The following is a 27,852-nucleotide window of genomic DNA, read 5'->3' on the forward strand; positions in this document are numbered from 1 at the left end:
AATCATTTAACTCAAGGAGAGGTGTAAAATAAGCTTATTTAAAAAAATGGGACAGTATGACTAAGCACAAGGATCGACAGGGCCCGGGCCAGAATCAAACCCAGGTCACTGGCGTAGCAGCCCCGTGCCCTACCATTAGAGCCACGGCAGGGCCATGCACCGAGTTTAAGTGGAAAAACCCTGTCCACTGATCAACCATGCAGTGCTAGCCAATTAGGAGTCTTAGTTGAGACCATGAAGGTAGTATAAGAACTGGAGAGAGTGAATAAGTCCCACCTTCAGTCATTTCAATGGGAAATGCTAGGCTAGTGAATTCAGCCAAAATTGAACAAATTTTTCAGCTTCAAAGAGAGTCGTTTCCGTCGACAGTTTACTCAGCCAATTACGTGCCACGTTAATGACTGACTTACGATTGACCAGAAAGATATATGGAAGACGGGTATTGGATGCATGGAGGTGCCCAACGAAACACCTGTATAGGTATGTGTGCCCAACACTAAACTCGCGCACCCACCAATTGCATCCACCCTCTTTGAGCGAAGTGGCGTCGGAAATGAGCAAATTTGTGAGAATTGCGACGAGGAAGTGCCTTGCTAATCGGCGAAGCTAATCAGCCAAATCCTGAAACCCTGGTTGAGACCCCTTGTGTGGCAACTTCACCTCCACACCCATTGGTCAAAAATTGACAGACACTGGAGTTAATAAAAAATGTATAATTTATTTGAAAATGTGAATAAACTGATGCACTCTGATAAATAGTTAGAGGAACAGGTTTAAAAGCATTTAAGATTCTTTAGAACTCCTGCGAATTGACATCTTCGCTGGAGTCTGCCACCCTTTGGGTCTTCTTGGGCAGCAGCTGAGCGTGGATGTTTGGAAGAACACCGCCCTCAGAGATGGTCACCCCTCCAAGCAGTTTGTTGAGCTCCTCGTCATTTCTTACAGCAAGCTGAATGTGACGTGGGCCAATCCTCTTCTTCTTGTTGTCTCTGCTGGCGTTGCCGGCCAACTCCAAAACCTCAGCACAGAGATACTCGATCACTGCAGCCAGGTACACCGCTGCACCACTTCCAATACGGGCAGCATAGTTGCCCTTGCGCAGCAAGCGAGCTATGCGACCAACAGGGAACTGCAGACCAGCACGGGCAGACCTGGTTACGTAGGTCTTTTCCTTCACCGCAGCAACCTTCTTTCCACGTCCAGACATTTCTGAAATAAGGCGAGAAAGAGGAGGAGATCTTATTGTCTGCAATGTCAAGAACAAATATTGGAGGGGAAAAAAACATCCACCACTCACTTAAACAAAACAGCCTAAACTGTTGTAGTCTCATACCCACTACTATTACACAACATTCACTGGCAAAAGAAGTGCTCAAACATTCTACAAATGCAACCAATAAAACATAACATAATATAATTTTTCACTTACTTTCACTTGCAGGCAGCAGGCAGTTCAAGAAGAGGTGTGTTGTCCTCCTGTACTAGAGGTTCATTTATAGTTTTTTGCCCAATTAGAGAGAAGTTTCAACACCTGGCTAGAAAGTTACAACACCTCATTAGGAAGTGACAACACCTGATGTCAATCAGTGAAGAGCCGTGTTGGTAGTTATTGGGCCAATGATGCAGGAAATAACTGACTTCATGTGCTGTTCTGTAAAAAAAAAAAAGAATTACGTCTAAAGGATTCATAGTTTGCTCTAGTTTCATTTTGAATTAAAGGCATGGATTTAAAAGGCTGCTGATTTTCCTGGATGGCCCATGAATGTAGTCTAGAGTCAGATAAACCACACAGACATTTCAGGACAGATGCAGATTTGTCTTGAATGCTGGATTTGCAATTAACCAGGTGACTGCAATATGCTCAGATGAGCCTTCTGAATGAATTAATTTGTGGTGTAGTCTTTTATAAGTGCACCACAATCAACCTACAATCTAGAATCTCAGCAATCTCTCCTTATCATGGGCAGTCATGGGTAAGCAGTTAGGCCGTCAGACTTGTAGCCCAAAGGTTGCCAGTTCGACTCCCGACCAGCCAGGTTGGTGAGGGGAGTAATTAACCAGTGCTCTCCCCCATCCTCCTTCAGACTGAGGTACCCTGAGCATGGTACCCTCCTGCTGCACTGCTTCACTTGGGGTGCCATTGAGGGCTGCCCCTTTTCACGGGTGAGGCATAAATGCCATTTCATTGTGTGCATTATTTGATTTTGATTTAAACATTATTGATGGAATTATGGAAATAAATAAACTTTTTCATGATATTCTAATTATATGGCCAGGATCTGTACCATACAAGACCAGTAGATTCCGTGCCGTGCCACACTATTTTTTCTGTGCACCCGGTATCGCAACTCAATGAAGTTGGTGCATTTATAAATCCCTTCAAGTACTACAGAAAGCATTATATAAACATATTTATATTGTAAAGAAGAAAATGACTTTTTATTTTTTGCTTATTTTGGCCTACTTAAGTTATTCAAGTTATTAAATTATTTAATTTATTTTGCTAGTTTTTTCATGCTAACCTGCCGCGCACCCCTGTCACCCCCCCCCCACCCCCTCCCCCTTGGTTAGCAATTATGGTTTCCAGACATGCACCCCTGCCAACTTGTATGTTTACTTCAATTTACTATTCATGACCGCTGGAAGCGAGCTGGAGCTGGAGCCACGCGACTAACAGGGAACTGCAGACCAGCACGGGCAGACCTGGACACTGAGGTCTTGGCCTTCACGGCAGCAACCTTCTTTCCAGGCTCAGATATTTGTGAAACGGGCAGAAGGAGACATTTCTGAAACGGGCAGAAGGACATGACATTAGATACACACAGTAAGACTCCATTAGCTTGAAGGGACAATAAGCCACCTCATCCAATATAGAAAAGTCAGTCCCATCACGAGAAACATCAGTACAATAATCTGATCCTTGGCTGGATTGGTCATTTGTCAGGTGGATGGACTGTCAATTTTGGCCTGGCCCTCCACTCAATGACATCAATTCTACAGCAACAGCAGGCCTCTTTGAAATTCAGATATTAATAAAGCCGCTAATATTAGAGGACTTTAAAAAAAAATAGAAAATAAAAAATGAAAAAGCTCCATTGTTTCTCAATGCCTGATAAAACTAAATGCCCAGCCGGGTTTTCCAGTGACAGCATACTCTGCCTGAGCGTGCTCAATCATTTCAATAAGCCAAACATATGTTTACACAGCAAATGATGTGGATCAGGGGTGGGAAACCTTTTTCATTCGAAAGGCCACTTCAAATTCATCCAAGGGCCATAAAAGTCCTCCGAGGGCCATACTTTGAACCCAAACCAGGATTTTCCCCTTCACTTTAGGCCTATATTGAAGGCAGCCGGGTCATTCCACGCCAAATCAACAAGAGCCCGCACACTTAGGTCTCAAAAAATTCTGAAAATATTACCAAGTGTACCCATGGTACTTAAGAGAAGCACTGTAAATTTATTTGAATGTAAGACGTATACTCTCTGTGTTACAGCCAATTTTACTGGGGGAGGGGGGTGCCCATTTTGTTCACACTCTTTTTTTTGTCAAAGTTCACAAGCCCGTAGCTCAATAACTAAACCATGTAGGAAGCTCAAATTTGGCATGCTGGTACATAGATAGGAATAGTTTGTTGCAAAACTGTCAGTTTTGGTCTGTATAATCCTGCATCGTCATGGCATTCCCTCAAAGAGTTTTTGGCTGTGCTCTGTTTAGGCCTTCAGAAGACATATTTGTGCCCAACATAGCCTCTTGATTTTTTCCCCTTGTAGAGACAAGTAGGAACACTCTCATAAAAAGCTATAAATAGAAAGGAAACCCCATCAGTGTTTGACCAGAAGACCTCACAAGTCTGACAAATCATTTTGGGTGTCATTTTCAGAGCTCCAGAACCCCTTGTGGGATTGTCCACAGATTTTTATTTTATTTTTTTCCTCGAGAAATTTTTTTAAACAAACCACCTTCTCTAAGTTCCTAGAATATAACTTAATAGTATTGCAAATGCATTTTCTAAGATTCCTTTACAAAGTATGTCATGTGAAGCTGAATAACATTAAAATGATATCCGGGGGGAGGGGGGGGGGGGAGGGGGGGGGGGGGGGGGGGGGATAAAACGCCCTCAAGGGCCGCAAACAGCCCTCGAGACATAGGTTCCCCACCCCTAATGTGGATGAAAAGCAGCTTTAGCTCAAGTCAGCAGCTGCAGACAGTTAAAAAAGTGCATTGTACTCTGCTTCTTCTTCTTCTTCTATTGGGTTTGATGGCATCTGGCATCTAGAGCGCAACAATACCCTTGCCTCCTATTCTCAGTCTCGCAATGATGACATCCTCCTTACGCTTGCCACTAGTGCAGGCCGTAACTCAGTCAGAAACACTGTCAATAATGGAATAAAGATGTCTGCCCTTTGTGTCTTGATCCCAAAGCTGTTGCCATTTAATAACAGAACTCTACCACACAATACTCTTCCCTTTAGACTTTGACAGTGTCAGGAGTGTTTAATGAAATTATTATGTTGTATTGCAAATGTTGCATTGCTGCCTCCTACTGGTCGAATACTCTGCTTTTTTTTTTTGCATACAGCCCAGTGTCAGATAAAAACATAAAGAAGTGGCGCTTTCCCTTTACACTTGTTTCTATATCAACCACACTTTTTAAGGACACTTCCTTCAGCCCACATCGCTTTAGGTGCCTGAATAAGTCTTGCCTATAAGAATCACACTTCCTACAAAATAGTAATACATGGTCAATAGGCTCCCTCTGCTGGCAAGAAAGTATACAGTGTGCTACTCAGACATGTATGGCCTATTCTCAGTCTCGTACAAAGTTGGAGCAGGTTTGCATATTAAACAAGACACTAAGGTCAAGCACAAGGAGTTATTTTATTTTGTCAGATCAGGGTACAGCAGACGTTTCAGGCTGTTGCCATCATCAGTACTCTCTGTACAGTCAGAAAACTCTGAAACTCTGTACAGTCTGAAAACTCTGAAACGTCTGCTACAGTAGTATGGCTCTCACGTCAGTGTAGTCCACCAATAAATGCACTCACACAAACCATACAAGGGTTGTGGTCATGCTGAATTGTCTTAAAGTGATACAGTCCCATTTTTGGAAATAAGCTTATCTTACACCTCCCCTTGAGTTAAATGATTGGGTTTTACCTTTTTACTATACTTTCAACCGTTCTCTGAGTACCGCAGTGCAAATTTTACCTCCAAGCTAGCAGTTAACATGGAGTCCTATGAGACCAGTTAGCCGCCAGCTGGTCTCATAGGACTCCATGTTAACTACTAGCATGGTGGTAAAATTTGCACTGCCATGCTTAACTCGGAGAACGGTTGAAACTACAGGAGATTGGGTAAAACCCAATTATTTCACTTAAGGGGAGGTGTAAAATAAGCTTATTTCCAAAAATGGGACAGTATCACTTTAAATGCTGTGACCTCAACGATGAGTTAACTAGTGGTGACTAGTGGAGAAGCATCTTTGTGCACCAGTGCAATCGTGCCCTCATACCCCCCCCCCCTCTCTCTCTCTCTCTCTCTCTCCCAGTTCCAACCAGATAATCAACTGGGAGAAATGTCACTGAGAGCCACACCACACTGTACTGTATCCAGACCACACGCAGTGAACCCACCACACCACACCCACATCTTCACTCTCACTCTCACTCTCACTCTCACTCTCACTCTCACCCTCACCCTCACTGCCATCTCTCTCTCTCTCTCTCTCTCTCTCTCTCTCTCTCTCTCTCTCTCTCTCTCTCTCTCTCTCTCTCTCTCTCTCTCTCTCTGCGCTGGTGCCTTTTACATGTAAACAGACAATACAGTACAATACAGTATTTTGCAGACAATTCTCAAAGTCTTATACAGTTTTATACAGATTATCCCAGTATTACACAGAGGCAACGTTACAAAGACTTTTTCCCTTGTGATGTTTAGGTCTGCCTCTCTTCTAAATGTGTGTCTCTGAAGACGGTTAATTTCAGTAGAATTACCACACACAAAAAATGGATTTTAAGTACTCCTAATGCAACTTGTGAACTCAGATGTGTAATTTGCTTTTTCCAGCTCCCAGAAATCTGTGTCTTTCATAATGTCAGTCACGCTTAGTGATGTGCGAAAGAAGATGAATCTCAGATTTACTTAACTGCCAAACATTTTCCACAACCAACAATCAACAGGCCTGTGTTACACATGGAACAGTTTCATTTAGCTATTAGAGCCAATACTGCAGTATTGTTTTCCTGTCTGCCAAACCTATTTTCAAAAGCAGACTACAAGTTGAAGAAATTACAACATAATAGTTGATATCATATTAAATTGTCTGGCTCTGAAAGCCTATAAAAGGTTCTTACCTATGGCCTACTCCAACTTCCCAACTACTCCAACACGTTCATGCTAATGTTTAAACAGCTTGTTAGCTTCCCACACATTTTATACAGAGAACATTCATATCATGTCAAACAAACATGGCTTATCTCTGTCTCGCAGAAATATTTGATCTGCATTAGGATTAGGAAGACTGTGTAGGTATATTAGGAGGAGCGGAGAAAGACTAAAACCCAGTCCCCTTGACTGCCCGCTCTGATCCCTCTGGTCTCTTTGTGTGGTGAGGATGATGACGGCTAAATGTGCTGCGCTGCTGCTGCTATGCTGGTGCTGGGCAGAGGCTACCAGTGCAGCAGAGCTCTCTGAGGATGAAGTCCCCCTCGTCAGTCAGGAAGGCCTCGTCAAACAAGCTGACCTGCAGACCCAGGTACGCAGGGGTGTTGTTCAGGGGGGTAAAGTGTGACTGAGTCACTAGGGCCCCATGTAGGGGGCCCACACACAGTCTAATTACATAGATATATGGCTGGGGGGGTCCATTGGAGATGATTGTACATAGGGTCAAACAATTTGTTGCTACGCCCCTGCAGGTACAGGAGCTGCAGGCCGTGGTGAAGAAACTGGGCGAGGTGGCGGTGAGGCACACCATGGCGCTGAGCTCGGCCCAGTCCGGGGTGACGGCCCTGGGCACCAGGGTCACGGCCGGGGAGCGGCAGGCGGAGGACCAGGGCATGAGGCTGGTGCAGCAAGCGGGGCGTCTGGATGGGGTGGAGGCCAGGGCGGGGACCAATGAGAAGGAGCTGGAGAGACACCAGGCCACCATCACCCAGCTGGGGATGAAGCTAGAGGTGGCCATGATGCAACTACAGGCCAACGGGAAACAGATTGACAGCCTGAAGACGGAGAATACAGGTATAGTGGAGGCATATGATGTGATGTCAGTAGGGCCTTCTACACACATCATGAACCTTTGCTTGAAATGAATACTACTACTACTACTACTACTACTAGTAATAATAATAATAATTGCAATAATAATAATAATGATACAAAATAGTAAGTCTTTAAATAGAAACAAAGCTTTTAGTTATCTTGCTAGTTTTTCATAATGTGACACTACGAATCGGATATTTAAAATACTTCACAACTACAGTCAAATGTATCTGGATAGACAGTACTAATATGATCTTTTAATTATATTATTTTAAGGTTAGCTAAGGTAAGGTTAAAATTCAAAGCTGGTACTGCTGCTTCTACACTCGAATGACTTGACTGAATGCTCTCATTTAGTTCAAGGATCTCAACTGAAGAACTTGGAGGCCAAGTTGAAGGCAGCTGAAGAGCAGTTGGAGCATGTGCTGACTGTGAATGAAGGTACGGCCCATACGCACAGTACAACTGACTCATTTAATATGATATCACCTATGAAGATACCCTAAAGTACACTGACTATGATCAAAGCATTACACCTTAAGGTGGAGTTTACAACCCCTCACCGCACGCAGGTACGTGCACACACGCACGCACACACGGGCACACACGTGCACACATCCACCCACGCACGCACGCATGCACGCGCACACACACACACACACACACACACACACACAGTTGTAGTGCATGCATGCCACTGTACAGCATAATCCAATTATGTTAGGGTGCCCTATGACAGTCCTGTGCCCAACGCGTTCCGCCTGCCCGATGTGTTCCCTTATGACTTTCACGTTTTAAATGTTTATTTTGCAACCGCCAGAACATTAACACAAAGAGAGATGTTATATATTTATATTATAACTTTATTTTATATCGTTGTTTGTTTACATCAAATGCTATTTGTCGCTGTAAATAACGTGATATTGTGCTCTGAATAGTTAGTTGGTTAGCTGACCAGTTGGTGAACTTATTTAGCGTTTCTGTGACGGTTCTATATTATTATAAAACAGACAGTTTAAAAAGTAAACTTCCTCCTGCAAAGTAAACACTGAAAACGAGAAGGTAAAAAATTAACGGAACAGATCAGGCAACTTCTCTTCCGTATACGTCATACTGCGCATGTGCAGACAGTCTGCAAAGGGAACACATCGGGCAGGCGGAACCCGTTGGGCACCGACAGTCCCCATTAAATGAGAGATTCTGAATATGATCTTTTGAACAGTGTTATATACCAACCCCTGAGAACTGCTGTTATGTGTGCATGATAAGGAAAACCAAAGAGGTCGGTGTCTGTGTCTTATCTTGAGCCATGTATTGCTTGTCTTGAGCCGTGTATTGCTTGGTGCGCCTGCTCACAAAAAGTAGCGATGCCAAAAATAAATTAAAAATTAGGCGCACACAAGGCTTGTGTCCAAAAAATACATACCGTATCTGAGAAGTAACAAAATAAGTCAATGGATAAAACTGGAGCTACATTTTCACATTTGTCTCCAATAGCCATATTTTTCAACACGAGCCTTGTGTGCACCTCGGTTTATTTGTTATTTTTAATGTGTGTCCATTTCAGCACAAACCAATGAGCTGAAGAAGCTGAGTGAGAGAGTCTCTACAGCGGAGGAGCTGGTGAAACAGCATAGCACCACTGTAGTGGTCTTGACAGAGAAGGTGGGCAACCTACAAGAAGAGAACCAAGGTACTGTCATGCAACATAGATCTGGTTCTCTTTCAGTCTAACTCGTTCGATGATTCTGTCTTTACGGTAGTGTTTCTCAACGGGGGTGGTACAGCCCCCCAGGGGGTGTTGGCGGGCGTTGAGAAGGATACAGCTGAGAGGGGGCTGTGCTTAATTGCATTGAGGTGCATTGGTCTATTTTATTTTTTTATCTTAAGGGGGGTGTTGGCAGGCTTATGATGAGGTCATGGGGTGTTGGGAGGCTTGTGATGAGGCCAAGGGGGCAGGGGTTTTTTTTTATCAAAAAAGGTTGAGAGCCGCTGCTCTACGGGAAGGGCCTCATCATATGTCTCCAGTAGCTGCAATATATTTTTTGACAAGAGCCTTCTCTGCACCTCGTTTTTATTTTAGTTATTTTTATTGTCTGTCCATTTCAGCTCAAACCAATGAGCTGAAGAAGCTGAGTGAGAGAGTCTCTACAGCGGAGGAGCTGGTGAAACAGCATAGCACCACCGTAGTGGTCTTGACAGAGAAGGTGGATGACCTACAAGAAGAGAACCAAGGTACAGTCATGCAACATGGATCTGGTTTAAACTATGCTCTACCCAGCCAGAAACACCACACTCACACTGTAACACAGATGTTTGGCAGGTAGAACACGCTGTCATAAATATTCTATTCTTTTTTCCCCCCATTGCAATTGCAAGTCCAAGCCTCTGAGATCCATGACCTTTTCACGAGGTCAAATTCTACCGAAATCCAAGTTGGCGAACAGGAGACAGCTCTGGGGGTGGTGGAGTCTGAAATTGAGGCATTGCAGAAGGAGAATGCAGGTAAAGAAAAACATCCCTACTGTTTCCTACTGTGCCTGTTGTTTTGGGATTACATGGGATTATGTCTAAATTGACGCGTCTGTAGACAGGCAAGCAGACTCTCGTGTCATATTCTGTGTGTCTCCTGTGTTACAAGGCCAAGCCACAGATATTGAGGCCCTTGCTGACAAATCTGTTGCCACCGACAACAAGTTGGAGGAACAGGAAACAGCTGTAGGTGAACTGAAGGAGGAGATGGAGGAGATAAGGACCAGTGGCTCAGGTAAACACAACGCCATGGCAACTGTACAGGTTTTTTTTTACATTGGACCCTTGATTTCACATTATAACCTCGTGGTCTACTCAACTCTATGTTAAACACATAAACGAATGTGTCATTTGGAGCCCTGCCGAAGATAAGCAGTTTGGTTATATCCATGAAACGACTTCCTATGGGCCATTGTTTAGCAGACACAACATGTTGTATGTTGTGTCATTTGTTTTTAATGTATTAATTACGGTATGCTACCACTCATAACAAGTAGGTGGATTGCTTGTTTGGAGACTTTGCTGATAATACGGTTTTTGAAAGTCTGGTAAAGGCATAGTTGTGGGACTGCTCAGTATCCATTAGTGCATTGTGTGGTATTGTCAGCATCCAGGTCACTGTCCTAATAACAGTACAGTAGAGTGTCATTTATTTATTAATCCCGGGGGAAATTAAGGCGCCCAGTAGCATACATACATAAATACAGAAAAAAACACAAGTAAAACTCTCATCGTTGCCCATACAGTACAGCACTTACAGTACAGTTGGCCTGTAACCTCACTGCTGCCCCCTACTGTCCCATGATAACAGCTCAGGATGTGCTGCTCACCTCCTTGGCCAATCAGATGAACTCCACCCAGAGCCAGGTACAGCAGCAGGCCTCCACAGTGCTGGAGCTGAGGGACGGACTGAACCAGCTGAGAGAACACAACAGACGTACGTACACCTGTCTGTCTGTCTTCCAGCCTGTCTGTCTATCTGTCTGCCTGCCTGCCTGTCTGCCTGCCTACCTGCCTGTCTATCTGCCTGTATCTCTGTCTGTCTGTCTGTCTGTCTGCCTGCCTGTCTGTCTGTCTGTCTGTCTGTAGCCGACATGGGGGGCAAAGGGGTCAGTTGTCCCGGGCCCTTTCAGATGATTTTGTCCCGGGCCTGGCCAAAGCTGTCAGCTGCCCTGCTTACACCTGTCTGTCTGTCTGTCTGTCCTGTCTGTCTGTCTGTCTGCCTGTCTGTCCTCTCATGTTTATCTCCCAAATCTGTCGTCTGTCTATGTCTTATTGTCGTTCCTCTTTTCTGATTTCAGTTCAAGACCTTGAGTTGATCGTCCTTGGCGCGAGGTCAAACTACACTGAAGCTGAGCTGCACGAGCATGAAGTGGAGATTGAGGAGCTGAAGGCCGAGCTGAAAAGACTGAGGGATGAGAATGCAGGTGAGATGTAACCGACGACGGCAACAGTGGATAATCTGATTCAAATTTAAACCAATGTTACTGTGAGAAATCAGTGTTAAAAACCCTATTCCGACGGGACTAGTTTTATGTATGGACATGGGGAAATGGGATTTTTATCTCAGGACGTCGGTTATAGAAATGGCCGATTCGAACTGGATTGAAATATCTCAGTAAACGAACAGAAAGTAAGAGGAGTTACTCATCCCGCACCCTGTGACAGCACTTGTCGTCATGCGCGTGCCAACTCCACAATATATTATTGATTTTTGAGCACATTATTGTGCATCCATGGAGGCATTTGGTCCCGTGGAACAATTGTAATAATTGCCTGTTGGTTTACTAACCCATCAAAATCCATTCTATCGCATCTGCATACGTGTCCTTTCAGAGTGCTTTGAGCATGCTGTCTGATTTTGACACTGAACACAGCTTGGAACAACTCCCTGAAAACAAAACTAAAAGTTTACTGCAAGGCTGTAATGTTTGCAAGCCCGGAGAGATTGGATATATTGTGCGTTTCGTGCACTTAACCAGACATCTTCACATAGGGTCGCCTTCGGACAGAAGGTAAAACTCGCGGTGAAGTTTACCCGACATACTCTATCTTTACTGACTTGGCACGTTCGGATGGGACTACATTTCCCGGTTATTATTACTTTACTCCAGGTCCTCCCATTAAACTAGACCCCTCGGAATAAGGCTTTAGACCAGGGGTTCCCAAACTTTTCCCCTGCGCACCCCCTTGTACATTTCAATGTGGTCCACGCACCCCCTGAGGGAATATTTTGGTGTGCTGATGGCCGCGCAAGTATGGATTCACTGCTCATTCACTGCATATTAAGCACAGTCGTTTTTGGGGAATCCTCTTTTCCAATAGCCTTGGAACTAAACGACACTTCGGAATTAAACAACACTTCAGATGCTCACTCCAGCAAGCAATGCACCATACAATTAAAAACTACTTAATGTTCATGAATACTGGATAAAAACGACCATATCCGCCATTGCTCTATTCAGCTCGAGCACCCCCTTAAGGCAGGCTGCGCACCCCCAGGGGTGCACGCACCCCAGTTTGGGAAACCCTGCTTTAGACAGTGATGTGCTCCCTGACACACATATGGATCCTTTTTTTTTTTTAATGTTCTATATTAATTTTGTAATGTTAAGAGTGTACTCATTTGTGATTTCAGATCAGAATATTGCACTAGATGTTCTTGAAAACACGTGGAACTCCACTGATGTCCAAATCAATGAAATCCACTCTGAATTGGGAGACCTGAACGTGATCATTGAGAGGCTAGAAAAGGAGACTACAGGTAATGCTGCTATAGATGCACACTGGCCACTTTCACATGATGAATTTTAATACCGAATTAATAATTCAGAATTAAATACTTCCATTGAGTTTACATTGCACTTTCATTTAATTCTGAATTGCGAGGCATTTACATTATGTTTTCAAAGCAGAATTAAGTTTTATTCAAAATTAAATTGAGTTAATTCTGAATTAAATGTCTCATGTAAATAAGGCCACTGTTTACCTTTTACAGGTGCAGTTGTAGAATGCCCCACAATTCCAACTTATTTCTTTAAAGTGTGTAACAGTGTATGTAGTTTTAAGTACCTAGTTTATTTCCAGACTTGATGCTGCTCATTTACAAATGTTATCTTTTCATGAATATTAACCACCACCATCAATTTTTAGTCATTATGACAATTTTCATACTTGAATAGGTGGATCTTCTCAATGGCCACCATTTTGAATGACCAGTCATAGACATCTTTCACTGCTGTAAAACATCATCATTTGTGAATGGGCCGAACACAATTTGAAAGTAAAAGACTGTAGGCCTACTTTTAAAGAAAAGATGGATAATTTTTATGTCTGATCTTGTTCATCAACAGACAGGCCAAAGGTAGCCTTTTCAGCATCTTTGGGGATAAATGCAGACCTCGGCCCATACTCAAGCTTCTATACACTTCCTTACAAGAGAGTTCTAGCAAACATTGGGGATGCTTATGACCCAAAAACAGGTAAGCCTTTTGACTATTGTAAGTGGTCCTGGCTATAGGCCTAGATCATAGTTCAAATTAAGCGTACCTAATCCAGGGGTTCCCAAACTTTACCATGCCAAGGGGCCCCCGTATACAGGTAGATTCCAGCCAAGGCCCCCTTACATTAGTCACGCAAAACTATTTCTTCTGTGCACCTCTTTTACAACCACAGGAATATATAAGATAATAACAATAATAGCAGTAATGTTCAGAGATGCAGTACATTATAATAATACAGTTCTTAAGTAAAGGGAATATTGTTAAGCTATTTTGGTTTATTTTGTTGTACTTACAAACCAAGCACGTACGCACGCCCTCTGAATCAAAACCAAATCGTAAAGACCCCATAATAGCAGGGCTGTGGGTTACCAACAACATATTGCACAATGTTAAGCTACTATGCCTATCGTTACTAAGAGGAAATACCCTCTCTGTTCAAGATGTTGGTGAAAAACAACGACATGCAAATCTTTGAAATTAATGTTATTTGCAAACCTGCTTGTCTATCGCCTGAGGAGAAATCTGGTACACATATCAAGCTCCAGTATAAAGGATTAGGCAAATAATGTTATGAATCCTTTTCACAGAGAGGAATATTATGAAGGAATAATATAAAGATGTAGCCTATAAAAACTAGCATTGCTATTCAAATCTTTTAAAATCTCATCTTATTTTATAACAGCCATATCAGTAAGAACACATACACATTCCATAATAATGTTTATATTCAGTGCATGAAATCTGTGTGTGCCTTACTTAAACAAGTTATACTATATATGTGTAAAATGCAGAATGGACCACCTTCAGAGAATGTGCCATATACCGTACAAGTTGTATACTCCATTTACAAGTAATAATAAGTTCTAAGAGTTTCACATAATCTCCCCAATGCGCAGTTTATCTTCCTTCTTCCATGATACAGGCATCTTCACTGTCCCTGTGAGTGGAGTCTATTTCTTCAGATACACTGTGGCCTCGAAGTCATCATATTATAGCACTGGTGCCATACTGTACAAGAACGAGGCGCAGGTCATCAACATCTTCACCCATGAGAAGAACGGCCAGCTTCGCCACTTCTCCAGTGGCACTGTGCTTCAGGTCAACAAGGGGGACAAAATCTACGTGAGGCTGGAGACCAATTACCAGCTGTATGATGATTCACACAATCACAACACCTTTGGCGGGTTCCTTCTTTTCCCGATGTGAGCGAGAGAAAAAAAGGACCTGCCCTCTGAGGACCTGACCTTTGTTTTAAAGGCCCGTCATGTCAGTGATGCACCTGAAATTCAGTTTTCAGCAAATTAATAAATACATCATAATAATAATAACAAATGTGCCCTGTTTATTTTTGTAGACACGTGAATTGCTTTTTTAGTAGAGACGACACATGTTAGTCAATTACTCATTCCGGAAAAAGATTCAGTTAGCAGGAGCATTATATGAATGCTGTTCCTAGTGTTACCACCAGAGGGAGTACACCCCATGAAGAGGACTAGTGCACCAGTTGTACCTTAAGTGGCCTTCACTTCTGCTCTGGCTCTTAGCCTGTAGACATAGACACAACCTTTCAGGAAATAATGCTATATTTGGGAAGTCTTATTCTTCAAACAATCTGGACAAAAATGCATGTTATCATGTTAGAGTGTGAATTCGTTTGGCCTAGAGGTGTGTGTGTGTGTGTGTGTGTGTGTGTGTGTGTGTGTGTGTGTGTGTGTGTGTGTGTGTGTGTGTGTGTGTGTGTGTGTGTGTGTGTGTGTGTGTGTGTGCGTGTGTGCGCGCGCGTGCGGTTGTTTGCATTTGAGCATGAAGGATGGAATTAACAAGTGTCAAGGGATGCATACAATAGCCTAAGTAAAATGACACTTCCTTGGAAAGGGATCAATGTCTCAATTGTCATTGAAATACATGCTACATTGATCTAAACCTCTTTTGCCTGCACACAGAGGCCAACCCATCGAGGAGACTCAACAGGATTGATAACCACAGCTATTGACATTGCACCATAGTTTGACTTGATACGATCAAATACGAATTGTGAAGAATGTAATTATCGGCAGGGAAGCCGACAGTAGGAGGACAAAGGGTTAGTTGTCACGGGCCAAGGGAGAGGTGGATAGACCAGAATTGGGTGCTCATTACATGGCATGTATTGGATGGGGTGCCCATTTAGATTAATTTGTCCTGGGCCTGGCAAAATATTGGCATAGTGATGTTAACAGCAAACAAGCAAATGCAAGACTAGACTAGACTAGACTAGAGGATTAAGGTTCTATTTGTCTGCCATACTGTAACATAACCACTATTGGCATAAAATTAGAATAATGTGCAATAACCCAACTCTGATTGCCTTTACAAACAAAGTGTTACATGACATTAATGAAATGTTCAGTAAAAGACGAGAGAAATGAAAAAACAATCTGACAAGAAAAGAAAGGATGGCAGTTGAAAACCTGTCAAAAATGAACAAATTATGATCAAACCTGCTGACAAAGGGGTGCAGTAGTGGTAATGGACACTAGCTATTATATTACTGAAGCACAAAGACAACTGGGAAATGATGTCTACTATGAACAATTATTTTCTGAAAAAAAAATTGCACACTCCTTTGGATTTTTTTCTTCTTTAAGTAATTTTTTATTTTTATTCATTCATTCAATGGCAATGACGTTTCGACTTCCCGGTGTTCCTCAGATTCCTTTTTTCAGAAAATACGTAATCTTTTTGTTCATCACCAGGGATTGTGCACAAGTAACTCTCTACTATGAACAATTAGGCATTAATCCCATTGAGTACGTGAAAAGAGAACTTAGGGCTATACTGTCCAACGTTGAAGACTCAAACTCGAATTCTGACAAAGAGATCTCTTTCCTGATGAATGAAAACCCACAAATGCCATGTTTCTACATGTTGCCAAAAATCCACAAAAATCTGGAGCAACCAGAAGGGAGACCAATCATATCAGGGAATGGTTCATTGATAGAACCAGGCTCTCAGTTTGTGGACTTTTTCATAAAACCTCTTGTGCAGGACTTGCCATCTTTCATTAAGAATACTACAGATGTTTTATGTGTGTTGAATATGAACATGAACATTACCAATGCCACAGGCTGCTACATAGTGACCTTAGATGTAGCCTCTCTGTTAACTAATATCGACCACCAGGGGGGCTTGGAGGCCTTGAGAAAGAGAAGCTTATAGAGGCTGTAGCAGACCATGAATATCTCTCTTTTTATGTTTATTGTCCTGGTAAGCATTACCAACTAAATTGTCTTTTAATGGTAGGTGATCTGTATGGCTGCCTTCATTTCTAATGCAAGTGTCACAGGTGGGGGCTGCGCGTTTCTGGGCGGCACCCCCACTTAATACCAACAGTACACCGGGGAGTAAACTGCACATCATCAAATACACCAGGACACAGAAGTTCAGGTTTAGACATGAATATTTATTTTTCTTCAGGGAAGCTAAAAAGTCTCAGGGTGGGGGGGCGCTGGGGGGTCAAAGTAATTAGTCCATGGGCATGTTAGTTAGTGTAATTAGTTAGTGTAATGTTAGTTACCCATTGTCCGATTACCCCAAGCCCAATCTCCACTCTGTCCATGTCCATACCCAACGCATCAGCCCAGCCCAAATCGGCAGGGCGGAGTCCCATGTGCAGTGCCGGGGCGGTTCATCCATCCGAGGGCCCAGTTGCACTCAGTCTGTGGGCCACTCTGCAGAGACAACGGGGTGGTCATAGTTTAGATGTTCATTTGAAGAATAGCAGGCTACATGCACCTCACCACCACCCAGCATACTGTAGGTTACGGTAATCATTCGATTAACACACAATAATAAATGAGGCTTATGGCCAAGAAAATATCACTGCAAAGTCACGGCAAACCAATGAGGCACTGCACACGAAATTACTAAGAGTCGGTCTATGCTGGGGGGAGAGTGGTAGCAGTCCCGCTTAGCTAGTGGATATAGTTCTAGATTAGAAAAGCGACCCCTGTCTCTGTTGGGCCGGTTGCTGGAGCCCGTACGAGAGTGAGAGAGTGGGTGAGAGTGAGGGTGAGAGAGAGTGAGAGAGAGAGCACTGGAGCAGCGTGCATTCCGGGAGGGTAGCTATGAAGATCACGGGCGACAGAAGTGCTTAACTCTGCCATGGGTGAAGTCCGCACCCCTCTTGGCTTCCGTCACAGCAAGACCACTGGTGCTCACGGTCACGGTCCATCCATCAGGCACAATGCCTAATTATTATTATTATTATCATTATCATTATTATTATTATTATTATTATTATTATTATTATTTTAAATAATTAAATCCTGTTTAAAAAAATAGCAGGCTATTAATGTAGTAAGCTAGGCCTGGGAAAACTGCCTTAATTGACCTCACTCTTCTGTATTCAATGATAAACCCAATCCACTAAAGGGCAGGTTATACTTCCTTTTAGTGCCACGGAGTGAGCTTGTCGAAGCCATGATGCAGTTAATTTTGATTAATGCCCTGTTTTGAAGGGCGGTCTGCGCGATGTCATTTCACGCTCAAACTGCCTTCAATACAAAGAGTAACCTAGACATGTCGGTTGTTTTTTAGCTTCACAGACTCGACGACAATGAAAATGAAACATTAAATCTTTATGTCACGTGCACGTCATTTTTGATCGCACTGGCAGCCACCACGGTAGTTTGGAACAAAGAAGTGGCTCATTTGTCGAAGATAGGTCGCACGAAGCGGAATGTTTCATCGACCTCGGAACCACTGTTCAACTGTCCAAATAACTTCAGCGTCGTAACTTGCAAGCGCACGTGTTGTCTTTGGTTCGTGTAAATAAATGAAACGACAAAGCACGGGCAACTTATTTAATGAAGAGCTCACAGTCTGTAGACCGACGAAGGTTAGAACAAGGAAGTAGCGCTTGTTCTCAACTCGAGGACAGAGCAGGCTGGTCGAGAGGACCAATCAGAGACCTATTTTCGCCCTTCACGCCATCGCTGTCTGCATCACTCCCTGCATCGAGACACAATTTTGGGGAGGTGCCCCAGAGTACCTACGTGATGGGGGGGGCTTCACTCCGTTAACTGCGCGGCTCACTGCATCACGACGCAGGGACGCTGATCTCGAGGCATAAACCACCCTTAACAGTGCATCAGGCCAGTGCCATTCATGCATTGGAAGCTTTTCTCATTCTCCATTCGTGTAGGCCTACTGCTATGTATTGCCGTCTTGTCTTTGACGTCTTCCACCATAAAACAGCGGTGCTTGGTCATTTAAGCAGCAGAACTGCGCGTAAAAAGATGCACGCTGTCTTCAGCATCTTTATAATGTAGAGCTATGCAGTTGCACGGCCCATGGTGGCCCTCCAGTGCGAGGTTGAAACTCTTCCTCGGCCCTAACCTTTCTGAGCACGGCCCATCTTTGGTTGCTGCAGCACCTGTAAGACATGAAATCTACGTTCACCCCTGAATGCAAGTGTACTGTAGAGTAGGCCCGGAGAAGGCCCTGATGTCCAAATCTGTTTTTCTGCATCTAATGAAATGATGAAGCAACACTTCTAACCAAAGCATATGGCTGGCCCCCTCGTGCGTTGTTTCAACATGACATGATATCGGTACCCCAGGGGGACATTCAAAACAGAAATAACCTCAATTTGACACACAACACATTTTAATGTTGCACAAGAGATCAGCATCCACACAATTAAGGACCGCTGAACACTTGCAAACCTAACGCAAAATATAAACAAAGCAATCTGTTGCCAGAGTAGTGTACATATGGGACAAGACAGTGGGTGTTTGTTTAACACCTTTGATTGAAAAGCCTCTGGGGACTTGTGCCACGCTCATTATGGAGGCTGAGCGTTACCTGCACACCGCACCCTAATTGGGCCCACTGCTGTTAGGCAGAAATAAGCCAATAAATAGATGACTGATGATGAAAGGTGACACCCCCTCCCCCGCAGGTGGCTGCCTGCATGTCTCTCTGATGTTGGTGCACAGACAGGGAAGTTCTCAAAACCTAGTGCAGTGCACTTCCAAGTGTATCAGCCTAATTAGTCACACCCAATGATTGGATACTCTTTGGTGAACTGTACAGAATATCCAATCGCTGGGCGTGACAAATAAAGAGTATCCAATCACTGGGTGTGACTAATTAGTCTGATACACTTGGAAGCGCACTGCACTAGGTTTTGAGAAATGCCCACAGTGTGGCCTAACAGAAACCTTGAAAAAACCATATGGGTTTGCTTTATTTTCACCCAAATCCGTTCATAACATTTTGAGTTTTGCAGCGTGTGACTAGAAATTCAGAATGGCAGATATAGAGAGGATTTCAAGTTTTGTCAGAGGACACGCTCAACTTCTTGGAAAAAATGAATGTCTTTGGGTGTGTGATAAAAGGTATCAACTGAAAGAAGAAAAATTCACACTCACAAACTAAGTCTCATTATTTAAGGCTTGGTAGCCGAAAAGCGTTTGCTTTTGGACATGGTGGTAATCTATAAATAAATAATGAGACTTAGTTTGTGAGTGCGGATTTTTCTTCTTTCAGACATAGACAGGATCCACCAAGGCCTATTTAGCTATGCATGGAAAGTGTGAATTTCACAGAGAAACTGTCATGGGATGCCACCTGTGCAACAGACACAGTCATGACATTTCCTCGGTATGAAATGTTCCACAGCCAATTGTCAGCTTCATTATCAGGAAATGGGAGAGTTTGGGAGCTACAGCAACTCAGCCACGAAGTGGTAGGCCACGTAATCTGATGGGGAGGGGTCAGCAGATACAGAGGTGCATTGTGGTGTGAAGAGGTTGCTGACTTTATGCACAGTCAATTGCTACAGAGTTGCAAACTTTATGACCTTCAGATTAGCCCGAGCACAGCACACAGACAGCTTCATGGAATGGTACCCGAGTGGCCTGATTATCATCGACGCTCAAATCTCTTCGAGACTTTGTCTGACCAAGAGCATAACAATGAACATTTCTCAAACGGCTTGGTTGACCCGCCTCCCTTGGTTTGCTTATGCCTTCTGGACCATGTATTACTGTGGGTCTTTATTTGCACTTATTATATGGTTGTGACGTCATCTGTCGAATGCTCCATTCATTTCAACGGGGCTCCCCAACGTTCGGACGTCTGTTATTTTTCGATAACGGACGGGTTGGTCTATAACAGACCGCTGTCAATGGCAACAAGACTTTTCACTGCTAAAGCGACTTTTCAACAAGACTCTAATCAGCTGCTGTGATAGACAGCACCCGTTGTCCTGGCTACCGCTGTCAATGGCAACAAGACGTTCACTGCTAAAGCCACTGGCTTGTATACAAGTCAGTTCTAAAGCGAATGTTTCATATCACTCCAGGGGGTCCGGTCTTTTGTCACTCTAATCAGCTGCTGCGATAGACAACACCTGTTGTCCTGGCTAGCCTACCTAGCTGTTGCCTAGCGGTGTTCCACAACGGCACTGTTTTGTTTTGCGCAGCAACAATCTTAACATTAAATAGGTCTAAAGAAATGTCCCCGCATGTGTGAATCATTTAAGTATATCCATATAATAAGCGGGTTAACTTTCGGCGAGTCGGTCGCTTTGTGGAATAGCAGCACTTCAGAGAGAACAAGACCCCTCCGCTCCGCGTCGGGGTCTGAAGATTCTCTCTGTCGTGCTGCTATTCCACGGTAGCGACCTTCTCGCCGAACGTTAACCCTTACATAGTGCACCCAATATTTGCTTTGTTGTAATATTTTTGTATTATTATTCATTTTAATCCAATCTTTTTTATCTTAACACTAATTCCTGTCCAGGGACTACAGATGAAAATTGGCCTTGTGGCTATAATCTGGCTCAATTTTATATTGTGTACTGTCCCTGCTAAATAAACAATAAATTAAATGAAGGAAATGGGTTTCCATGGCCGAGCAGCTGCTGCATCCAAGCCATATATCACCAAGTGCAACATAAAGTATCTGATGCAGTGGTGTAAAGCAATGCACCACTGGACTCTAGTGTGAAGAAAAAGGAGTCGCACACAGGAGCTTGATGCTGTTCACTGAAACTGAATCCAAATTTTGGGAACACTGATGATGGGTTAGACCCGAAACGTTTGCATCCCACTTTTTGTTTTGGCTTCACTTTATTTTTCAGCTTTTAATACAGTTTCACTGAACAGCATCAAGCTCCTGTGTGCGACTACTTCACAATGCATTTTTATTTGGAATTATGCACCGAGCGAAACTTCTCAAGTAAGACAAAGGCGCGGACGCCATCTCTACCTTCGCCACTGGACTCTAGAGCAGTGAGAATGCATTCTCTGGAGTGATGAATCCCCCTTTTCCATCTGGCCATCTGATGGATAAGTCTGGGTTTGAAGGTTTAGTAAAAATGCCACATTCTCGGGTGTAATTCTTGCAGTTTTAATCTACTGGGTTAGCATGACAGACAGACGTTGCAGCCTAAGGTTTGAAGGTTGGGTTTGAAGGTTGCCAGGAGAATTACACATTTCTGACTGCATTGTGTGAAATGTGAAATTTGGTGAAAGAGGACTTACAGTATAGTGTCGGATTGTTTTTTCAGGATTTGGGCTTGGCCGCTTACTGTAGTTCCAGTGAAAGGAACTTATTCAAATGGCCACCATAGTTAATTGAGGGAAGAACCAGGGGAAACGCTACTTACTTACTGCCCATTTTGCCTCCTGGCAAGTTGGGCAGCAACAAAGGTTCTCCACTCTGGTCTGTTCTGTGTTTTTTTATGGATACTATACCATGTGAGGCTCATAGATTTCATTTCTTCCTCAACTGTGCGCCTCCATGTGTTCTTAGGTCATTCTCTCCTTCTTCTTCCTTCAGGTGTCCATCGTAGGGATATTCGTGGGATGCTGTCTTGCTCTCTCCTCAAAACATGTCCTATCCAGTTCCAGCGCCACTTTACTACTATGGTCTCCAAGCTGTCTTGTTGGCACCTATTAAGCAGTTCTTTGTTGGAGATCTTATTGGGCCAGAAAATCTGACATATTCTTCTCAGGCTTCTTGTGTGGAACACTGATAGTTTGCACAAGTCATTTGTTGTCATTCTCCAGCATTCTGCTCCATACAGGAGGGTAGATAGCACACAGCTCTGGTAGATTTTAAGTTTTGTCTTGGTTTTGTATTGTTGGGACTTCCATATGTTGTTGAACATTCTAAAAGCATTTGTGGATTTGTTGATTTGGTTACGGTGCAGCCAGGATAGGTGAACTCTTTTGTTGTCATAAGAGCTTCATCATAAACAAGGATCGGATGTGGGTCTGGGATATTTAATGTCATCAATTCAGTTTTTCGGTTGATTATTTTCAGGCCTTGCAAAGTGCAAAGTAGTCGAGTCGATGTTTTCTCTTGCATATGTTGGTGGGTGTGTGATACTAATGCTAGATCATCAGCAACATCCAGGTCTTCCAATGTTGAGAAGAGGGTCCATCTTATACCCCTTGTTTTTTCTTCTGTTGTGCGACGCATCACCCAGTCTATGACGACGTTGAAGAGCAATGCAGACATCACACATCCTTGTCTGACTCCTGTCTTTACATGGAAGGACAAGCTAATATTTCCTACTCTGCATTTGAAGTTTTTATAGAAGGTCTTGATGAGGTCTACCATGTGTTGTGGAATACCATACATCCTTAGGATGTTCCATAGGCCTTCTCGGTGTATGCTGTCAAAGGCCTTTTCGAAATCAACAAAATTAATGTACAGTTGCCTCTGCCATTCTGTGCATTGCTCTATAAGATTCCTCAGTGCAAATATTTGGTCGATGCATCCTCTCCCCTTAAGGAATCCTGCCTGCTCTTTCCTTAACTTGTCCTCCACGGCCTCTGTAAGACGTTGCACAATGATTTTGGTCAAGATCTTGCTTGGTATTGATAAAAGTATTATTCCACGGCAATTATTGCAATCCCTCAAGTTGCCCTTCTTCGGTATCTTTATGATAACTCCTTCCAACCAGTCATCAGGAATTTCCTTTTTCTTCCAGATGTTTATGAAAAGTGGCTGCAGTATTTGTGAGGCAAAGTCTGGGTCTGTTTTGAAGAGCTCAGCATTCAAGTTATCTTGCCATGGTGCTTTTCCGTTTTTTAAGGACTTAAAGGATAGTTCCGGCGTAAAATGAAAGTTTCACCATCGCTTTCCCATGCCACATAATGTATCTAATGATGAGCCATTCCGGGCAATGCCGCGCCGTTATGGAGTAAGCGATCCCTCCGGGTTTTTACGTCAGTTTCGTCCACATCTAATGCTATTAGCCATTCCCGTAATATGGCTGGTTTAGACAGTGGCAGTCGGTGAAAACGGTCGGGGTTCCAGCTTTTAATTTTACGGTCGCAGCCGGTGTAAGAACCGCGGACCATGTTTAGCCTACCTAGCCACCTGGTTGAGTAGCCTGCATCCGGGTCAGAGAGTTGCAACAGTGAGACACCTCTGGAAACACTGGCCAGTGAAAGACTGTGTGGTCCGATGATCTTCTCTGTGCCTCGGTTTGATTGACGAGACCTTTGTGATGAAGTGTGTAGCGTTTTTGAAGTTGTTTATAGCGGGGAAACATCAGAAAATAATAGGCCTATAATTGGCCCCGCCGTGATGCATTGGCTGCGTTTTTCACCAAAAAGCTTAAAATTAGCAAACTCCATTACGGCGCGGCATTGCCCGGAATGGCTCATCATTAGATACATTATGTGGCATGGGAAAGCGATGGTGAAACTTTCATTTTACGCCGGAACTATCCTTTAATGGCTGAGACTATTTCGGCTTTGGATGGTGGTTCAGTGTCAAAATTCAAGGTCATTTTCTGCATGGTGTATTTCTGGTTCTGTTATGGGTGATGGTCTGTTTAGAATTTCTTTGAAGTGTTCTGCCCAGCGCGCTTCTTGTTGTGACTCAGTAGTCAGTAGTTGTCCCTTTTTGTTGTTGTTTCCGTTGTTCGTCTGTGCTTTCCACTCACTATTTTGGTGATTTTATATACTTTCCCTTGCTCTCCTTTCAGTGCTGCTTCTTCTGCTTGATTGGTAAGATCTTCTAGGTATGCCCGTTTGTCAGCTCTGGCTTTCCTTCGCACAGTTTTGTTGGACTCTTGATATTGTTTTTTGTATTTTTCCTTTAGCCGCTCTGACTTTGAGTCGTTTATCTGTTTCTTTAAGGCCCTTCTATGTCCTATAGCTTTCCAGGTGTCTTCGCTGATCCAATCCTTTTTTTCTTTGTTTTTGTAACCAAGGCAAACTTCACTGGTCTTCAGATAGGCTGCTTTGGTCTGTTCCCACATATTGTTGATATTTCCTGTGTTTGTGTCTTGGTCAAACATATCTGTTAATGCCTCAAATCTTTTTTTTTAGTTGAAGCACAATCTTTTTTTTTAGTTGAAGAACGAATTGCCCTCTGACCTTGGCGTCACGTAACTTCCCGACATCCAATTGTTTTCTGGTTGTCTTTTTGATCCCTGTTTTCCTTGTCTTTCCTCTCACTATAGCTGTGACTAGGTGATGGTCGCTACCAATGTCAGCCCCTTGTTTGACCTTGACATCCAGTAATGAGCGCTTCCAGGTCCCATTTAGCATGACATAATCCATTTTGTTTTGATCCCTTCCATTTGGAGAGTGCCATGTTAGTTTGTGGATGTCCTTGTGTTGAAACAGGGTTCCTCCAATTACAAGGTCATGCATTGTGCAAAACTCTGCTAGCCTCTCCCCATTTTCATTCATGACTCCGCAGCCCTCCCTTCCCATCGCCCTGTCATGCTCTACGTTGCTGTTTTCCACTTTAGCGTTTAGGTCCCCCATCACTACCCTCATGTCATGTCTCGGTGTGTTTTCCAATAGAGTGTGAGGTTGTTCATAGAATTCATCCTTCAGTTCTTCCTCACTGTCATTTGTTGGGGCATAACACTGGATGATTGTTGCATTGATTTGTTTCCCCCTTAGCCTGATCTTCATGAGCCTACTGTTGACAGGTTCCCACTCTATCAAGGTCTTCTCTACTCCTTTCTTCATAATGATGGCCAGTCCTTCCCTGTGGTGTTGGTAATCTCTCCCAGAGTACAGCACCCTGTGCTGGTTGTAATTCTCCCTGATCCTGTCCATCTGTTTTCGCTCACTCCTAGTATGTCTAGGCGATATCTTCTCATTTCTGATGTCACTTGTGCTAGTTTTCTTACAGCATGCATTGTTCTAACATTCCAATATCCTATCCTAGTCTTGTTCTTGGCACTCAGAACTTCCAACTTCTTGCCATTGGCATCCTTTCGGCTTTCACCAATGGCAAGGGGAAATGTTGTTGAATTGCATATGTTGATCTGCATGATATTTTAACCCTCTGGTTGTGTGAGAAACTGGGTTACGTACATGGTGTAAACGGTCAAAATTGATCACCTATACAAAAAAGCTAATAGTACATTGATTAAAAATCTGATTTGCATATTTTGTGATTAATACCTTTTAGACATCCTTTTGAAACATTTCCCATGTGATTTAAATGTTATTCTGCTTTGTTTTAGTGATTTGTAGGCTTTTTTTCTTATTTTGCACCAATTCGTTGTATTAATCTTCTGGAGTCTTGGGCCTCTCAGAGGCTTTCAGGTCGATTGGAACACCTTTACTTTTCTCAAGTATTTCAACAAACTATAAACATCTATACTAATGTGGCACATATGGTTGTATTCTGAAAAGCCTAACAAAAAAGAATATGACAGCAAAGTGAATGTAATATAACTGTATATAACTTTGGGAGATGTGAATTAATGGTCCGGTCATTTTTGAACGAAACACCATGAATGTAACAAGTTGGTGTATCTTTCACAATTCTTTAGGAATTTCCTTATATTTCATTTTGACCATTTGAATAGGTTCGCTGGTTCCCTAAATTCGAAATGGCTGCACCCTTGTGTGATAGTGACTGACATCACTCAATCTTACAGAATCAGAAAGCACAAAGTGTGTTGATTGTGCAGCCACATGTCTCGGTCACAGCTGAGCATGGATGTCAGTCATTCTGTATTGCATTGCACTTTTGCAAGTGGAGCAGGTGACATCACTTTCTTCCTTCAAAATTTCAAAAATAAATTAATAAGAATGTATACACTGTCCATACATACTGGCCGGCTCCCGCGTTCAGATACATCTATTGATAGAAGTCCATGCCAAAGAAACATTTTCAGATGTTTTCAAATTAGCCAACATACTCAGGGACCACCTCTGTCCCACGGCCAACGGTCTGTGTTTCGTCTGATTTAAAGGTGCACTGTGTAGGATGGAGGCCAGAGTAGGTAATGCAACTATCTTCTGAACTGAAACTGTGCTGCTTAATGCCAAATTTGAGTATTAATAAACTAATTTAAAAAACTAAACTTCACTAGTACTAGTTCTACAGTAAGTTTTGCAGCTAAAAATGTCTATTTCTGGAAATTCAACATGACGGACATGGAGAAGCTCCACCTTTTCTTGAATGGAAAGTGCAATTTTCCCAGTCATATTGAATACTTAGAAGTGGTGGTAAGTATATGTGAAAAAGTTAATGTTTGTGAATGGGCAGCATGAGTTCTGGAAAGAGACTGCTAAAAATATTACACAGTGTACCTTAATTGATTTGGACCATAGGTCAGACTGTCAGCTTGACATATGATACATCCAAGTGGGCTGCTACCATAATCAATTTGTAACCGAATGAAGCCCACATAGCAATCTCACTCAGGTTACTTAGTTTGAGGTAAAACAATGCCATCACAAACTTTACATTTGTGGGGGAAACAGTATATGATGTGTTTAAAATAATGAGAAATACATTCTCTGACTAAGGCCCTCCAAATTAAAACATCTTTGTTAATTTAACAAGTTCTAAGTCCATGGATATATTACAAACAAGGCCATATATGATGTGTGCTGTCTGGCAGGGGTGTTACCAGAAATGTTGGGCCCCATGAAACATTTGAATTTTGGGCCCTCTTAAGGGCCCCTGTCAGTGCTTGCCCCCCCCCCCCACCCCCGCCCCAGCGGTACCCATGCCCTCTGTCTCTGACTAACTCTCTGGCTGCTGATGTCACTGTGTTATGAGAGGAAGGGGAGGTCTCAGAATGTAGCATAAAAGATCAGGATTAAGACCATCCACCGCACAACTGCACAGACAGGGCAGGTGTGTAGTAATAAGTAGGTATCCTGTCATGGTTCTGTGAAATACTGTTGAATGTGCTGCATTTTCTGTCTTGTGCTGGTATTTAATATTAATGGATATTAGTGGTGTAGATTCTGCAGAATACAATGTTTCTCAATATTGTTTTCCATCGCAGAACTTGTCCTGTATTAAGGAAATGCGGGCTCAATATGCTACAATCTTGGTGTACATCTCCTTTTCCGTAGCTTCAGGGTGTACTGTGTTTCTTAACCTGCTGGTCATCATCGCAATCTCTCACTTCAAGCAGCTGCACACTCCCAGCAACCTGCTAATGCTCTCCCTAGCTGTGGCAGACTTTGTAGTGGGGCTTATTGTGATGCCAGTTGAAGGCATCCGAATGATTGAAACCTGCTGGTATTTTGGTGTAATGTTTTGTGCACTGTTTTCA

At 43.1% G+C, this 27,852-nt stretch overlaps 2 protein-coding genes across 2 annotated transcripts; one reads left to right on the forward strand and one right to left on the reverse strand.

Moving 5' to 3' along the window:
* Positions 1-704: 704 nt before the first annotated feature.
* LOC134451968 (histone H2A, sperm-like) lies at positions 705-1,461 on the reverse strand. The gene is made up of 2 exons (XM_063202360.1): positions 1,430-1,461; positions 705-1,209 (listed from the first exon to the last, which is right to left on the reverse strand). The coding sequence occupies exon 2, from the start codon at positions 1,205-1,207 to the stop codon at positions 794-796; it is 414 nt and encodes a 137-aa protein (XP_063058430.1). The 5' UTR covers positions 1,208-1,209; positions 1,430-1,461; the 3' UTR covers positions 705-793.
* Positions 1,462-6,616: 5,155 nt separating this feature from the next.
* Positions 6,617-14,593, forward strand: LOC134453356 (myosin heavy chain, embryonic smooth muscle isoform-like). The gene is made up of 12 exons (XM_063204233.1): positions 6,617-6,757; positions 6,918-7,239; positions 7,618-7,701; positions 8,828-8,953; positions 9,370-9,495; positions 9,640-9,765; positions 9,902-10,027; positions 10,604-10,729; positions 11,094-11,219; positions 12,431-12,556; positions 13,146-13,274; positions 14,218-14,593. The coding sequence occupies exons 1-12, from the start codon at positions 6,617-6,619 to the stop codon at positions 14,499-14,501; spliced, it is 1,842 nt and encodes a 613-aa protein (XP_063060303.1). The 3' UTR covers positions 14,502-14,593.
* Positions 14,594-27,852: the final 13,259 nt, after the last annotated feature.

The sequence above is a fragment of the Engraulis encrasicolus genome, chromosome 7 (assembly GCF_034702125.1).
Source record: "Engraulis encrasicolus isolate BLACKSEA-1 chromosome 7, IST_EnEncr_1.0, whole genome shotgun sequence".
In the NCBI taxonomy this organism is placed as follows: domain Eukaryota; kingdom Metazoa; phylum Chordata; class Actinopteri; order Clupeiformes; family Engraulidae; genus Engraulis; species Engraulis encrasicolus.

What these genes read in the sequence shown, in the direction of transcription:
- LOC134451968 (XM_063202360.1), bottom strand. Translation starts at nt 1,207, where the DNA reads ATGTCTGGACGTGGAAAGAAGGTTGCTGCGGTGAAGGAAAAGACCTAC.
- LOC134453356 (XM_063204233.1), top strand. Translation starts at nt 6,617, where the DNA reads ATGATGACGGCTAAATGTGCTGCGCTGCTGCTGCTATGCTGGTGCTGG. An exon ending in TGTGCTGACTGTGAATGAAG is followed by an intron (nt 7,702 to 8,827) that starts GTACGGCCCATA and finishes TGTCCATTTCAG; the next exon opens with CACAAACCAATGAGCTGAAG. An exon ending in CCTACAAGAAGAGAACCAAG is followed by an intron (nt 8,954 to 9,369) that starts GTACTGTCATGC and finishes TGTCCATTTCAG; the next exon opens with CTCAAACCAATGAGCTGAAG.